This window comes from Leguminivora glycinivorella, chromosome 16 (genome assembly GCF_023078275.1).
Source record: "Leguminivora glycinivorella isolate SPB_JAAS2020 chromosome 16, LegGlyc_1.1, whole genome shotgun sequence".
NCBI classification, from domain to species: Eukaryota; Metazoa; Arthropoda; class Insecta; order Lepidoptera; family Tortricidae; genus Leguminivora; species Leguminivora glycinivorella.
Window position 1 is genome coordinate 5086965 of NC_062986.1, and position 16883 is coordinate 5103847.

The 16883-nt window shown below is 36.9% G+C and overlaps 1 protein-coding gene across 1 annotated transcript; it reads right to left on the reverse strand.

The window, feature by feature from the left end:
- Window positions 1–15: 15 nt before the first annotated feature.
- On the reverse strand, window positions 16–16448 carry LOC125234736 (putative phosphatidate phosphatase). The gene is made up of 6 exons (XM_048141123.1): window positions 16312–16448; window positions 12659–12810; window positions 9447–9644; window positions 6050–6223; window positions 1835–2011; window positions 16–1316 (listed from the first exon to the last, which is right to left on the reverse strand). The coding sequence occupies exons 1-6, from the start codon at window positions 16364–16366 to the stop codon at window positions 1233–1235; spliced, it is 840 nt and encodes a 279-aa protein (XP_047997080.1). The 5' UTR covers window positions 16367–16448; the 3' UTR covers window positions 16–1232.
- Window positions 16449–16883: the final 435 nt, after the last annotated feature.

Below are 16883 nucleotides of genomic sequence, written 5' to 3' on the forward strand. Positions count from 1 at the left end.
GTCATACTCAGTAGCTAAATTATGCGTCACACTTATATGTATCTTAATACAAACACTTTATCTTATCATTATAACAAATGTTGTACTGATTACAAACGCACGTCATAATATGTAGATAATATAGTTTTATAAAATCATTAGCTGACGACCAGTCTAGCTCAGTCGGTAGTGACCCTGCCTGCTGCGCCGCGGTCCCGGGTTCGAATCGTTATGTATATCGGGTGGGTTATGTATATCGTTGTCTGAGTACCCACAACACAAGCCTTCTTGAGCTTACCGTGGGCCTCAGTCAATCTGTGTAAGAATTTCCTATAATATTTATTTATTTATTAGCTACTTATATGTAAAGTGGGATAAGATTTAAGGGTTTTTCTTGAGGGCTGTGTATAACGTTTTCGGCACTAAGTCGGCCTTCTATCTTACCCTGCAAGAAAGACCTTTCAATTTTACCCCATATTTCCTTACTTATAATAGATGTACAATGGTAGGTACATCCCATCCTGGGTTTCAAACCCGTGGTCTAAGTAAAACTGTACACTACACTGATATATCTAATTGCTTGTTCTTTTTCGTTAGGCGCCAGAACGTTCAAACTTACATGGATAAATATGCATGAAACTGAAGACAATACTTAAATAAACATTACCCTTAATTTGGCAGTGTATACTCGTATGACAGGAAGTAATTATTTACTTTTTGATCCTTGCATTATTTTCCTAGTCAAAATTTGTTTAACCAAAATAAAGGTTATAAAAACTGTTTTGATTAGTTAGTGTAGAACTTAATGTAATTATAATTTATAATAAAGATGATATAAACGAACGGGAGGCAGCTCTTCGGTGAAGCTTTTTGCAATGTTATTAAGAATAGGCGTTTGGTGGGTTTAAGCGAAAGATATTATGAATCGATTCACACAGTTTTTGTGGCGGTAGACTTTTTTGACATGCCCCTAAGAAACGTTTATTTTTTTGCTAAACCGTTCGCTTGGATACACACGCAACATTGCGGACGCCGGATGTCCTAACAAACAAAACTGGCACCATCGCTTCTAACTTCTCGCTGCTCGTCGCCGTTCTGACCACGCTCACTAGTTACAAAAGTCACTGCAAATATGACACGTAACACATGTATATAATTGTCTCATTCCCTCATAGCACATATCATTTATTAAGTATCGTCATCAGTATGAACTGCAGCACGACCAAGAGTCTGAACCGCTGGCGCCGCGGACGTCACCGCGCCACCGGGAGCGCGCTCTCGGGCGCGTCTTGCCAGGTCAGAGGCAGGTGTTTCGTGGGCTTCAGGACGTAGATTACCTGGAAAATATAGTCTTTAGCATCACGATGAGGAAGAAAACATGAAACTACTTTAGCCTCTGTGCTACTTTTAACAAATAATGGGGTTTAAAGAATACGAAATTGTGATATTACAGGGATTGCATGCACCCATCACCCACAGTCAACTTCGACCACAGAAGGAAAGTTGGTATGACCAATATTGACCCGCATTTGGCTTTTGTTATTTTTGGGATATCCTCGCATATATCCTATGCTGCCATCAACGCAATAAAAACTGAATAGCGTGACTGATCTAACCCTAACCTCACCACAAGTACAGAAATGTCTCCTCACCCCCCTACGTACCACTTCTTTGAACCACACAATAAATAGTGGCATAATAATAGGTTACTACTACCAGAAATCCAAAAGCGCCGTCGCTCTAGTGGTGGAAATTACAATCCGCTTCAATCCCATGTACCAGGCTGCCAGCAACGCGAAGATTTGGACAACACGGTTGAGCAACTTCAATGAGGTGGAGAGAATATCTAACTTACCACTAAAAATCCAAAAATGGCTCCGTTGATAAAGCCAACAGCAACGTCGCTCCAGTGGTGGTAGTTTTCCACAATCCGTGTCAACCCCACGTACCAGGCTGTCAGTAATGCGAAGAATTGGACGGCGTGACGGAGCAGCTTTGAGCCACGCCATCTGCCTTTGTATTGGATGTACACCTGGAAACCACGATAATTATTTATAAATAATAAATAAATATTATAATCAAGATAATAATAATAATAGTAATAATAATAATTATTAAGAGATAAATAAAGGAGAATAATAGTAATAATAAGTGCCACGCTCTATTGGGATCGATCTATTATCACTGACAGGACTATTGTAGCCAATAAGCCTGACATTGTGATAATAGATCGACCGCAACGCCGGGCAGTGCTCGTTGACATCACCATCCCCCATGATGAGAATCTCGTGAAAGCCGAGAAGGACAAGTCCAGTAAGTACCTAGACTTGGCTTACGAGATAACCGCCATGTGGGATGTTGAATCAACGATCATTGTTCCGATAGTCGTTTCAGCGAACGGTCTCATAGCGAAGAGTCTCGACCAACATCTTAAGAGACTCTCGCTAGGTAGCTGGATCAAGGGCCAGATGCATTGCAGTGATCTTGGACACAGCGCGGATAGTTCGATGGTTCCTCTCTCTGCAGCCCTAACCACCGGCAGCTTGGGCCCTGCCCCGCTGCTGGCGGCACCCTAGGTTAGGTTTTTTATAATGTGTTTATATATTTTGTATGTGGTTTTGTATTTTACTTTTATAATCATATTATAAAAATCCTAGCCTAAGAATTAAAATGAATAAAGGAAATAATAATAATAATAGTTTATTGCTTCCACATTGGTTTTTTTACAGATGTTCTTAATTCTAAGATTGGATCACAATATGGCACCCTGTAAGGGTATTGCAAACTAACACAAACTATCTAATACTAACACAAGTGACACAAAACATAAATTAGGTATAACTGTATTCTTACATAAAATTGTTTTAGTTATGGCAGATATCTATTACTTTCAAAATATTCTTGTAAAGAATAAAAACAATTACTTATTAAATAGTTTTTCAGTAAGCTTATGAATTTATCATATTTTTGCTCTCTAGCTATTTGATTTGGCAGACTATTGAAAATTCGTATTGACATGCTATAGGGGCTCTTATTACTTATCTGTAGGTTACTGGCAGGAAGGGATATTTTATTTTGATGTCTTAAATTGAAAGTACAAGTGTGACGATCTTTTGCTTTGAAATACAGGTCAGGATGTTTTTGTACAAATTTACATGCTTCTAATATATAAAGGGATGGTAGAGTTAAAATATTAAATTTTTTAAAGTAAGGTCGGCAACTGTCTTGGTTTTTTATGTTACTTAATATTCGAATACATCTTTTTTGCAATATGAATAATTCTGTACTATTCACACTATTACCCCACATATTTATTCCGTATTGGAGTCATGCCTGGGTAAATGCATGATAAGCACTAAGAGCCGTTTTGAGATCTGTTGTTTTTTGTGTGTGTGTGGATTGAGTGAGCACCTTCCGAAAATAAAAAAAAATATGCTGATCATTTAGTAAAAGTTCTAAAACAATTGTAAAACGAATCTCTGAATTTGTAAAAAGATAAATCAAAAGATACAGCCATTAACAGGTGCTCACTCAGTTCTCACAAACTACCAACGAAAACAGTGAATATATTCATTTAACATATAATATTTATATACTAACATTTAGTAAAAAATAGGCCAACCTACCTCTATAAATATTAGATCACCTAGTGACGTATTAAATTTTTTACAAATAGTTTCTTATGCTCACTCAATCCACACACTTTTGAAAAGCCGAATTTTAATGAAAAACATAAGATTTAGACCGCTATTATATGTGTATAGTTTAGTAAAAGTGAAATGGGAATTTGTAAAATACAAAACGAACCACTAACGTGTCAGGTTTTTTTATAATAAATTTTTGTAAGTGCTCACTCAGTCCACACGTTTTGAGAAAGTTAAAAATGTAAATATCTTACGATTTGTAGCACCTAAGACACTCGAAAGTACTTCAACATTTAGTAAAATTTTTTACTAAATATCCACCATCTAATATTTTATATTCGTTGTCTGGTTTTAAAGATATTCAGACATAACTTTTCTCATACAAATGTATCAAGTAGGGTGACCACACTATATCGGCTCCTGATTTTCCCCACCTTCCCATTGTCATATTGAGCTTGGGGAGTTTCGTTCAATTTTGATAATAGTTTACCGGATTTGTAAGTGGGAGCGAGAAAAGAATAACTATTTCTCGCTCCCACTTACAAATCCGGTACGCTCATCTGTTAGCGCGATTAGATTACCAGGTTCTGGTTTCTTACTAGTGAAGTATTATATTCTTTGTTTCTTACCAATTATTATTCATGTCCTTTTTAATGCATGCATGTCGATATGGTTATTATCCTGACGTCGATAAAAATTACACAATACACATCATCACTAGGCCAAGAACATAACCTAAAAACAGTTTGCAGATGGAGAATTAATATGGTATTAGTTTAATATTATCAAAATTGAACGAACGAAACTCCCCAATCTCAATATGACAATGGGAAGGTGGGGAAAATCAGGAGCCGACATAGTGTGGTCACCCTACTTGATACATTTGTATGAGAAAAGTTATGTCTGAATATCTTTAAAACCAGACAACGAATATAAAATATTAGATGGTGGATATTTAGTAAAAATTTTTACTAAATGTTGAAGTACTTTCGAGTGTCTTAGGTGCTACAAATCGTAAGATATTTACATTTTTAACTTTCTCAAAACGTGTGGACTGAGTGAGCACTTACAAAAATTTATTATAAAAAAACCTGACACGTTAGTGGTTCGTTTTGTATTTTACAAATTCCCATTTCACTTTTACTAAACTATACACATATAATAGCGGTCTAAATCTTATGTTTTTCATCAAAATTCGGCTTTTCAAAAGTGTGTGGATTGAGTGAGCATAAGAAGCTATTTGTAAAAAATTTAATACGTCACTAGGTGATCTAATATTTATAGAGGTAGGTTGGCCTATTTTTTACTAAATGTTAGTATATAAATATTATATGTTAAATGAATATATTCACTGTTTTCGTTGGTAGTTTGTGAGAACTGAGTGAGCACATGTTAATGGCTGTATCTTTTGATTTATCTTTTTACAAATTCAGAGATTCGTTTTACAATTGTTTTAGAACTTTTACTAAATGATCAGCATATTTTTTTTTATTTTCGGAAGGTGCTCACTCAATCCACACACACACTGTTTTTTTTATATTTTTAAGGGCATACGCAAAGCGTGAAATTTTTAAACTTATTTTACCTATCTACATGCATTTTCCAATTATGTTTTCATCAATGACTAGGCCGAGGAGATTGCAGTCCTTTGTCGGTTGAATTTGAGTGCCTAAGTACGAGTAATCAATATTCAAAGGGGTACGTTGGTGGGGTCGGAACTGAATTAAATTTGTCTTTTTAATGTTTAACTGCATATTGTGGTCACTGAGCCATTGTGTTACGGAACCAAGAATACTATTTAACTTATTATTTAGGTCGTTACTGTTTGAACAAGATATTCTTACACAAGTTGATTAACGACTAGTAACCATATTATAGTCTTCAAGATGAAGAAAAAAGAACTTACAATGAAGAACACCGCTGCATACATACTTAGCGGTGAAACGGTGGAACAAGTTTTCGCACCTGTACACCTGCGTACCTGTGTACTCCTATACCTGGTTGGAGGGACCCAGTGCATTCAGATAGTAATCTTCAATATGGTAAGTAATTTAACAGCACTCACAATGAAAAACACCGCGGCATACATCGCGGAGCTGGAGTGGGCACTGAAGAGAGACAGCCATATGTCTTTAAGATACGTTGGAGGGCAGGATCGAACCGGTTGGCACAGGTAGACCTGAGTGTAGCCCAAGGCGTAGAAATTTTGGTCTACAGGATGAAGAAAAGTTGGGACCCGCAGTGTAGTCGTGGCAGAGGCAGACCGAGGAAGATATGGCGGGACGACTTTGATGCGTTTCAATGGGATTTGCATCAGGATCTTGCTCATCGCAGAAAAAAATTGAAAAGAAGAGGGGATGCCTTTATCCAGCAGTGAGATTTGCAACCAGGCATAAAATTAGATGATAACTAAAAGAGGAACTTACAATGAAAAATACTGCAGCATACATCGCGAAACTGGAATGGGCACTGAAGAAAGACAGTCGCATGTCTTTAAGATACGGCTGGTAAGCGGGATCGAACCGGTTGCGGCAGTTGTAGACCTGAATGTAGCCCAGCACGTTCGCTGGCAAGGTCTCGTTGTATTCCGGCTGGCATACCTGGAATTGTAATTGTATGTTTAAGTTTGTAGCTTGGTAATAAAGGTAAGTAGGTATAATTCTATAAATTTCACAAGTAAACTTAGGAAGACCATCAAAAGTTTAAAAACCTTTGTCATTACTTGTCATGAATCCTTTTATTAGGCCTGATTTAGACGGGGTGCGAACTCGCATGCGATTTTAGATACATTTCTGAATGTTAAGGTTACAAACAACTCAGCGCATCAATCAAATACGCAATGTAATGAAACTCGTATACGAGTTCTCGTACCGTCTAAATGGGCCCTAACGCTTACAACTCTCAGTCTTTTAGGACTTAACGAAAATAATTTTTCAAAACGATTATTTTCCATGACATTATTTTGAGTTTTGACCTACTTTAGTTAGTTATAATTATTATGTCATGTAATTAGAAATAAGGGGCAGCAATATACGTAAGAGGCTTTATTGAAGTTTATTTAAAGATTATGATGATACCAAAGAAAATAGATACTCTAAGCAAATCTACTAGTGCTATTGCCAATTTGCTACGTTTCACACGATCACGATTTTAATACATAGATGTCAGGAGTCTTGTGTACATACTGTACGGTTTGTATTTGGGAGACTAATGACTTCACAGTTGACCGAAGAAGAATAATGTTACTAATATTGCGCCTATTCAAATAATTTTGTGTATACAGCACGTACCATGAATACTTTTTTTACTCCACCTCAAAAATTCGCATGTGCAAAGTCAATAATCAGTTTCTAATAATGTCGATATTTCCGGAATAATTGGTACTTACCTGTTTGCAATCATGTGTTTGCAAAATATTAAAAAATCCCTGTCATTATTATTGTAAATGAACTGCATCGCGAATGTACCTATGTTGTGTAATAACTCTAAGTATTTATATCAGAAAACACATGTAATACATGGAACTAAGTAGGTACTAATAAATCAACCAGATCTAATTTGAGCTGCTGATCAGAATCAAAGAACGGAACGCATCAATTGGAGGTTTCGATATAGGTATAAATAATGGAACTAATTCTGAACTGAAGGCCACAATAAACAATGGAAATGGGTAACGAAGTTATAGTAGTCACATTTGTGCTGAATGTTAGTAATTGAAGATCTGATGGGACCCGTTTCTCGAAGCTATAAGTCACAAGTTACTAGTGGTAATAGTCAATGTCTAATATGACAAGTTGGAAAGAGACTTCCGCTTGAAACTTGTAACTTTCAGTTTTGAGAAATTGGCTCTAGGTGGTAAAACTATATGATCATTGGTGCAAGAAGTGCGAGAACTCTCGTGCGAGTTTCATTACATTGAGGTATTTAATCGGTGTGCTGACTTGTATGTAACCTCAAGAGTCCGCAATGTAAGTAAAACCGCATGTGAGTTCGCACGCTATCTAAATGAGCTTTAAACCTTCAGAAATGTGATTAGCTTAAGTGAATTTGCCTACCTTTCTATTTCGTTTTTATTTTTGCATTGCTGTATTATAATCGTATTTTATGTTACTCGACCGTCAATAACAAAGCGTAAATAAATCTATAAATAGTAACAATGAATAGTTAAGGAAACAAAACAATGCGGCAGATATGCGAATAGATAGCTTTATCAGGTTATCTTTACCATTGAAAACATAATTATCCTTATTTCTGTCAATGTCAATGTCATGAATGCGCGCAGGGCGCCTCGTAAGACTATGTGTGGCAATGCGGAACCAGTGAATTCAGGTCTACGGATTGCTACGCCGAGTAGGGCGCTCTACGTGTCGCGCTTGCACTACTCCGCCGGGGCTGATGAGGTGGTGGAGTACGTTCGCCAGAAGACTGGCTACACGCTGAGAGTGTTCCAGCTACAGTCGCGCCACTACGTGCACTTCAGTTCGTTTGTGTTGCGAGTGCCGCGGCCGCTGCAGGACACCATCGCGAGTGCAGACTTCTGGCCGAAGGGCGTGGTGTTTCGGCGGTTCCGGGGCAACCTGCCGAACCCTACGCCGTGTCAGACGACGCAACGGAGCCACGCTGTTACGTCGTCGCCTAAATAGAATATTGTTTTTTTTTTTGTCTGATTTTTACTGTTGTGCTATATTTATACCTATTGTTTTTATTTTTTAGTTTCACAGTGCTTTGGTTTTACTGTTATGCTGTGTAACTTATTTGAATAATAAATAAATAAATGATTGATTATGATGACAAAACGGAATCGTTCTTTATATTTTTCAACAAACACTATTAGTCTACATTCACAGATAATTTAATCATTTTTTTATGCTTCCACGTTCTCGGCACGGAAGGATTGACAGAGAAAATACAGAAATCTCCTGATTTTGAAATTCACAGTAGACGGGTTCTTTGTTACGAGTAAGTACCTATGTATGTAATGGACTCTACTAGTTACATACATAGTTACTCGTAAATACAATACATAAAAACGTAGCAGAAGACCTTTCAGATCATAAAGTAAGATCGAGAGATCTTAAACATCCACATTAACTAACAGATTTTTTCTGCATACTGTCATGAACGTGAACACTATAATATTATCAAATATAGTAATACTAGCTTTTGCTCGCAGCTTCGCTCGCGTTAGAAAGAGACAAAAAGTAGCCTATGTCACTCTCCATCCCTTCAACTATCTCCACCTAAAAAATCAGGTCAATTCGTCGCTCCGTTTTGCCGTGAAATACGGACAAACAAACAGACACACACACTTTCCCATTTATAATATTAATATGGATTATCAAAACACGCAATATAACACACACTATCCGTTTAAAACCTAAATATGTACCATAAAGGAAGTGTAAGGGAAGAGTTGTAACTCCATACATCAGTAAAATGCAAGTTATTTGTAGTGACATTAGTGTCGAGTAGTGGTACTGATAATTTAAGCTATTTGACGCGTGATTGACGCTAGATGTCACTACAAATAACTTGCATTTACTGATGTTTGCAGTTATAACTCTTCCTTTACTTATTCCTCTATGATATGTACGTAGTATATTGCTACGGCATACATTCAGCTGCAACATATTGTATAAAAACTTCAAATTAGTATGGCAGATTTCGTTCGGCGGATACTTAAGTAGGTAGATGGGATACCTCATCTGAGAGGAATGAGAGAATTTACTCGACTGTCCACCTAGGCCGGCAGAGCCGCGGACTCCATGAGTCGCTTGAGTTGGTGTGTGTTTCATGCTGTTTGGCTAATTCCAAATTACTTACATCCATAAAGTATGGCCTGAGCCTCCCGACAGCATATTTAGTGACATTAGACAGCAACTGTTGGCACCCAGCGCCAAATGTGAACGTTCTTATGGCAGCGTAGCTCTGCCACACCCAAGCTGGTACCGCGAAACCGAAGATGTACTTCTGTTCGGGGTTCTTTTGCCTCCTGCTTTGGAGGTACTCGATTATCAGTATCTGGAAACAGGGATATTATAATAACACTTGAAATTCACACGTTTTGTACACATCTTTAAAGTCACTTGAGTCACTTGACATTGTCTTTCGTGACCACGGGCAGAGAAAGGTCGGATAAAATGTAAAAAAACTAAACATCTATCTATAAATAAACTTCTTCCTATTATATCTAGCCATGCGATACGAAGGTATTTGTTCATAACTGTTCATGTTCCTGATTGGCGTTTCGTTTGCAAAGGAGCATCAATAAACGATTTGAAAGTACTTGGATATTAGCCAAAAGGAATAAGTAATGGAATCAGTTTTTAAATTCAGATACCTACAAAGGTACTGGGACTCCATAGCTAAGAATAAATCACTACTCCTTTAGATTTAATCTCATCACTCTCATCAGAGATAGTAAAATCGGAAAGCGATTCCTTTGAACGTGGCCAATCAAATTGTTGAAAGATTGAAAGTAAATGAACCCCATATCATGCACGTGATAGTAATTAGATATAAATTTAAATTAAGTAGATTATCGTGATCGTGAGTCGTAAATATTGATTGACATTAACGGTAGTTAAAGTCACGAAATGCAAGTAAACTTACGATCGTGACTTTCAACACTATTACTCATAATTGTACAAATAGGTGTCTCCTGTGTCCATTAAAATGTACAGATTGTAAACGAGCTGTTTTAAACCCCCAACGCAAAAATTACGAGGTGTTATAAGTTTGACGTGTCTGTGGGTCGTTTTTTTTTTTTCAAAGTTGTCCGCCCCACTTTTTTTGGACCATGGGTATTATTTACGCGATTCATACTCAGAATCGCGATGTCTTTCGATCCTGATAAGAGAAAAAGAATGTCCCAAGATTTCCACACATTTTTCATTCCTTCCATTTCGTTACCGCCATACAAAATGTATGAAAAACTGGTATCTAACAAAATGGGAAAAACCTTGAGACACTTTTTTTCTATTGAAAGAGCTCGCGATTCTGAGTAGAAACCACATAAAATTCTCCAAATCCAAGAAAAAAGTGGGGTGGACAACTTTGAAAAACTGGCCCGTCTGCCTGTTTGTGTGTGTGTGTCTGTCTGTGGCATCGCACCTAGGTCCCGAACGGATGGACCGATATAGATTTAGTTTTTTTTTTGTTTGAAAGCTGAATCAGTCGGGAGTGTTGTTAACCATGTTTCATGAAAATCGGTCTACCTACTACGGGGTTTTTTTTTTTTTTCAAAATTTTAATTCTGTGGTTAGGTTTTAATCTCGTAGGTTGGGTAAGATTACTTACAGTACCTATCCACATTAACTGCGAATGCGAAGCCAACAATACCCAGGGTGACTTCCGTGTCACTTTGCTGCTTTGCTGCATGACCGGCAGATTCCTTAAGACCCTCTGCGACAGTAGTACTACCATCTAGTTCAACTGGTAGTACAAATGATACACCTTAGGGTCACTATTACTACTTCTAAAAATACAAGAATATCCCTCGGGTTTTGTCATAGACCACTGTATTAAAAGTTCAACTGGTAGTACATATGATACACATTCGATGTAGGTAAACAAAATATGTATAACGTGTTTTCTAACCCACTGAAAACCTTTGACGGGGTGATTTGGTAGGTTATACTGAACAACTTTTACTATGGTCGATCGGTATCGATCGGTCAAAATGTATGTAAAAGACATTTTTTTTAGATTTCGTCATTAGCACCATAGTAAAAGGTATTCAGTATTGCCTACTAAATCACCCCGTTCAGGGTTCACATTGGGTCAGAAAACACGTTGTATTGTTATACGTAAATATATTATAAATATATATAATGTGACGTCACTCCAATGGCCAACACCGTTTTCGGAGTTCATAATTAAAAAAAAATATACACACATCTTTAAATAAAAATACGCAGTCATCACGCACTTTTAATCCCCGCAAGCTATAAATATTGATTTCTTAAGTCAAATACTACAGAAAACAATAACTTAATGTGCTAAATTCGATACAAGTCTAGTAGCCTGTTGTACTACCGGTCTGCCGTTATGGTCACTAGTACTACTGGTAGTAATAGTGACCCAAAGGTGTATCATTTGTACTACCAGTTGAACTAGATGGTAGTACTACTGTCGCAGAGGGCCTTAAGAGTCGTCATTAATGAACAAGTACTTTTATAATGGACAGATTGGGTAAAATTACTTACAGTTCATTAAGTTCGAAGCACACAATGCCCAGGGTGACTACCGTGACAATCTATTTCACGAACGATGTCTTTAAGGAGACATCATAAATTAAGAAGTAGGCACCTATAATTGAGTGTAATTGCTTACCGTAGCCAGGCTACATTTAGTACGAAGTCTACAATCCCCAGGCTGATTTTTGTGACGTTATACTACTTAGTAGTTGGACGGCAGCTTTAAGGAGTCAACGTGTATGAAAAAGTATATAGTTTTATTGTGTACTAGCTTTTGCTGGCAGCTACGCTCGCGTTAAATTCGGAATGCTCCATACAAACTTCCACCCCCCATTTTAGGGAAATGGGGAGGTTAGAAAGAGACAAAAAGTGGCCTATGTCACTCTCCGTCAACTATCTCCACTTAAAAACGTCATGTCAATTCGTCACTCCGTTTTATGGTTTTGCTGTGAAAGACGGACAAACAAGCAAACACACACATTCCCATTTATAAAATTAAGTATGGATAATTGCTGACCTATTTCCTGTAGTCCTACCGCGTAGTTTTACCAGTTGAACCATTAGGAATTTTCTTCCCAATAGACTTACTGATTGTAAGACTGCTTTTTTGTCCGAAACCAGACGCGACAACTGTTTCGACGGAGCCCCGCGCGCTGAGCGGGGCTCCTATTTCTAGATTTATTACTTCGGGCACCTATAGGTACATAGGTACCTAACAAACCTAACCTACCTATTGCCTACCTCTTACTATCAGTAAGTCTATTGGGAAGAAAATTCCCAGTGGTTCAACTGGTAAAACTACGCGGTAAGACTAGAGGGAAAGCCATAATTGCTTACCGTAGCCACATTTAATACGAAGCCGACAATACCCAGGGTGACTTCTGTGACAGTCTGCTCCTTGAACGGCAGTTTTAAGGAGTCATCATTGATGAAGAAGCCTCGCTCGAAAGGGTGGGCCACTTGCGTCAGCGTTAGTAGTGGGACCAACACTGAAAATCAAATGAATATCAATTATTTTGAGCTGTCTAAGCGCCTCATAGGCTCATACCAGAGGGCTGGCTAATATTTTGCTCAGCGGATCAGGCTCCGTAGCCGAATGGCATTTCCGCGACGCGAAACGAAATCGAAACGCCGCAGAAAGGTAGTCTGGCTTTGTCGCGCCAATACGCAAGAGCGATAGAGATAGATAGCTACGAAAGAGATATTATCTCGTGAGCGTTTCGTGAGCGTTTGTGCATTCGGCCAGGTAGTGCATTGCTACCCAGCGGGGCAACGCGGCCAGCCTTCTGCGGCACCTTACCCAACGATCAGTGTGGGCCGATTTTTGAGTCTCACGCGTTCGAATTCAGAAAATTGACACTGAAAATTATAAGCAAGTCACCGTTTTCAACCGGTATTTTAGTGACAAAATCCCGTATGCGAGATTCAAAAATCGCCCTCCTGGGCCAAATTTCCTGTCTTAATGGAAGTGTTTTATTATTGTATTATTTTATACCTATGTTTACGTTGTTAATTAAATAATTAAAAATTCGTTACCTAAATAAAGTGTTATTACTGAAATAATTAGATTCTAAGTCAAGTTTAAATAGTTTGATATGTAAATTATACAAAAAATGTGTCTTTAAATCACGTCAAAAACATATCTCCATCTGTGATCTAAGCATAGATAAAATAAATTATTAATAAACTATTATCAAAGATATTATCATGGGCTAGTATTAGAAATGAATAGATAATACTTTATTACGAAGGTACGTTATATAACGATATCAAATTACGTAGATAGGGTAGGTACTTTATTATGTTAGCTAGAATTCCATTTTATTTGGGTATAAATATCTATTACAGATTTCGGAAACGACCATTTGAATTTCTCGTCTTTTACTACTGACAAATTGGATGCACCAGAGTAGGTATATATAAAGTACTAGCTTTTTGCCCGCGGCTTCGCTCGCGTTAGAAAGAGACAAAAAGTAGCCTAAGCCTCCATCCCTTGCAAATCGTTTAAATATCTTCACTTAAAAAATCACGTCAATTCGTCGCTCCGTTTTGCCGTGAAAGACGGAGAAAACAGACACACACTTTCCCATTTATAATATTAGTAGGTAATGTAGGTATGGATTCTTTTGAACGCTATTTGCTTTGTTATAATTATACCTAAAATAAGGACATAAACTTAATCTACTTAATGTATTCGTTTTTATTGTATAAAGGCTATTTTGCATCTAGCGCTTAAGCGCCTTGGCATCCTTAAATAAGTTAATGCGATTTACCCAAGTTTGAAGTTAAGCGACACATTTATCTTACTAACGCTCTTAATGTCCTATAATTAAGCTACGTTATTTTTACTTTTTGACAAAATTATTGTACCTACAGTCGAGTTCATAAAAATGTGTACATTTTTTCACCTTATTGCAAAGAGTTAAGGAGAAGAAATGTACACATATTTATGAACTCGACTGCAAGTACTTATATTTTAACCCATTTTTAACTCCCTTTGGTAGTTCCTTAGTTAGAATGCTGAAATAGGATGTCATTATCCGACGAATTACGAAACAACTTATCCCATTTATTTAGTTCGTTTATTCGGTAAATATTCGGCAATGTATCGGAACTATTCGGCCGAATACTAACAATTTAAAACTTGCCGAATATGCCGAATGTTTACCGAATATTCGGCCCATCTCTAGTTTGAATAATACAATATGGCCTGCATGTTCCGTTACTAATCTTGAATCATGCACACTAGGTATGTAAAGAAAAGATCGATGAACTCCTGTATTTACTTAGAGCCTCTAAGTATCATACCTTGAGTTTTGTACGTTTCATAATACGTTAACTCTACTGCCAGGACAACAAAAGCTTTTTGTTAAATTGTACAAAAAAAAATACCACACTAACTGGTAAAGGCTTACTTTGTTATTAGAAAACGGATAGCAAAATTGCATTTTATCCACATTGCATTTTTTCTCATTTTCAATTTTCATTTTCATAAGAACATATTTGTAAAAGACTCGTGGTATCTTTAAGCTGATTATATGAATCGTCTACGTTTCTTCTTGACAAAAACTAATTTGATTCAATCAGTTTTTACGAAATGTTTTTACGCGCGCATTACACAGTTGAATGAAGTCATTTCATTGTTCAAGGTTGCATTGTGCACTACCGAACCAATAGCAAAATTGGCTACATGCAAATATAGCATACAGTCACCAGCAAAAACAATTTACCTACAACACAAAAAATTAAAAGTTTACCTAATCATAATATATAAATTATCAATTTCAGAAAATTACCACCCAGTGTCCTGAGCTAGGAAACACTGTGTTACTGGACCAAGTTTCGTTGCACTAGTACCTTAATTTAAAAAAAGGGGTATTATATTATATTGGTATCTTCTACATATATGTACCTATACAAATTATACAGATAGTTACATAAAGAAGTACAATAATCACTTAATTAAAATTTTGAAAAAACCCCGTGTGTGGCATCGTAGCTCCCGAATGAATGAACCGATTTAGATTTAGTTTTTTTTTGTTTGAAAGCTGAGTTAGTCGGGAGTGTTTTTAGCCATGTTTTATGAAAATCGGTTCTCTATGTTGGGGGTTTTTCCAAAATTTTAATTTTGTGGTTATTTGTAGATCCTAAGAGGGTGTCACATATTTATGCGGCCTTTGAAGAGTAATTTATTGTTGGAGGTGACTGTACCTAGTTTAAACATGTTGTTGTCATATACCTATTGTCATAACAACAAATATACTTAAAACTAATTGCATTTACCTGGGGCCCGTTTCTCGAAAGGTACAAGTGGTGTAAGGTGTAATCAAGTGCGCGAACTGTCAAATCGTATGGGTTGTCATGGAAACACACTTGTAATACAAGGCTTGTACCTTTCGAGAAATGGGCCACTGGCCTACAAAAAATAAAAAAAACCAACGGAAAAGTGCACCTGAGATATCATATTATTTATTACTTATATATTTTTGAGGTGAACTTTTTGTTGACATAAGAATTTTTTTTGTTGTTTTATAAAATCCTTTTCCTTTTCTTTTCCGTTGTGGTTTTCCTGTTGCATCTTAAAAAGTTTAGTTATCTAAATATGTCGATATAATTTCCTCCTTTTTATATGTGTTGTGAGTAATAAAACTAATAAATATACATTGTTTAGGCCGTTACAAAGATAAGAGGAACAATAAACCTACCTACATGCACCTTTAAAAAAATCTTAATTAGGTATTGGCATGTACCTGTTCAATTTGTATGCGACCTTATTAAAAATGTATGCCAGGTTTTTTTAAAGAATTAATGTAATTTTACGTACATATATCTTATCAGGGTATGCCTACATAATATTAAGCCTTTTCTTTACTTTTATTACATCCAAACAATAAAGAATTGAAATACTAATCCACTAAATCTTTTGATAACAAGTAACAATGAAAAATAAGCTAACCGCCTTTTCTCGAAATAAATAAAAAAAAACTCACCGCTCGCTAACGAGAATAAATCCAGCAGCAGCTGCCATTTTTTATCCTTAGCCATGGCACAAAACAAAAGTGCGAAAAGAAAAGCGATTTCAGTCACGATATCTCGTATTTGAGCGACACGACACGCAACGCGCGAATTCCGCTCACCACTGATACTAACTACTATGACTAATCTGTTCACCTTCAATACACCAATTAAAATCTTGGTACGTAGCCGAATGGCACAAACGCTCACGAAACGAAACGCTCGTAGATATCTATCTCTATCGCTCTTGAGTATTGGCGCGACAGAGCCAGACTATCTTTCGCGGCGTTTCGTTTTTGTTTCGCGTCGCAGAAATGCCATTCGGCTACGATACCGGTGACGCTATTAAATATAGATGCGGCCAACGTGCCAAATATATGTATCCACAACCTTAACTATGAGAGCATTTCATTTTTTCTCTGCCATTTTTTTTATTTAGATTTTTTAGGGAATTTTAGGTCAATTGTACTCAGAATCACGAGTACTTTCAATCTCACTGGGAGACAAAGTGTCCCAGAATTTCCATACATTTTTGTTACTTTCCTCT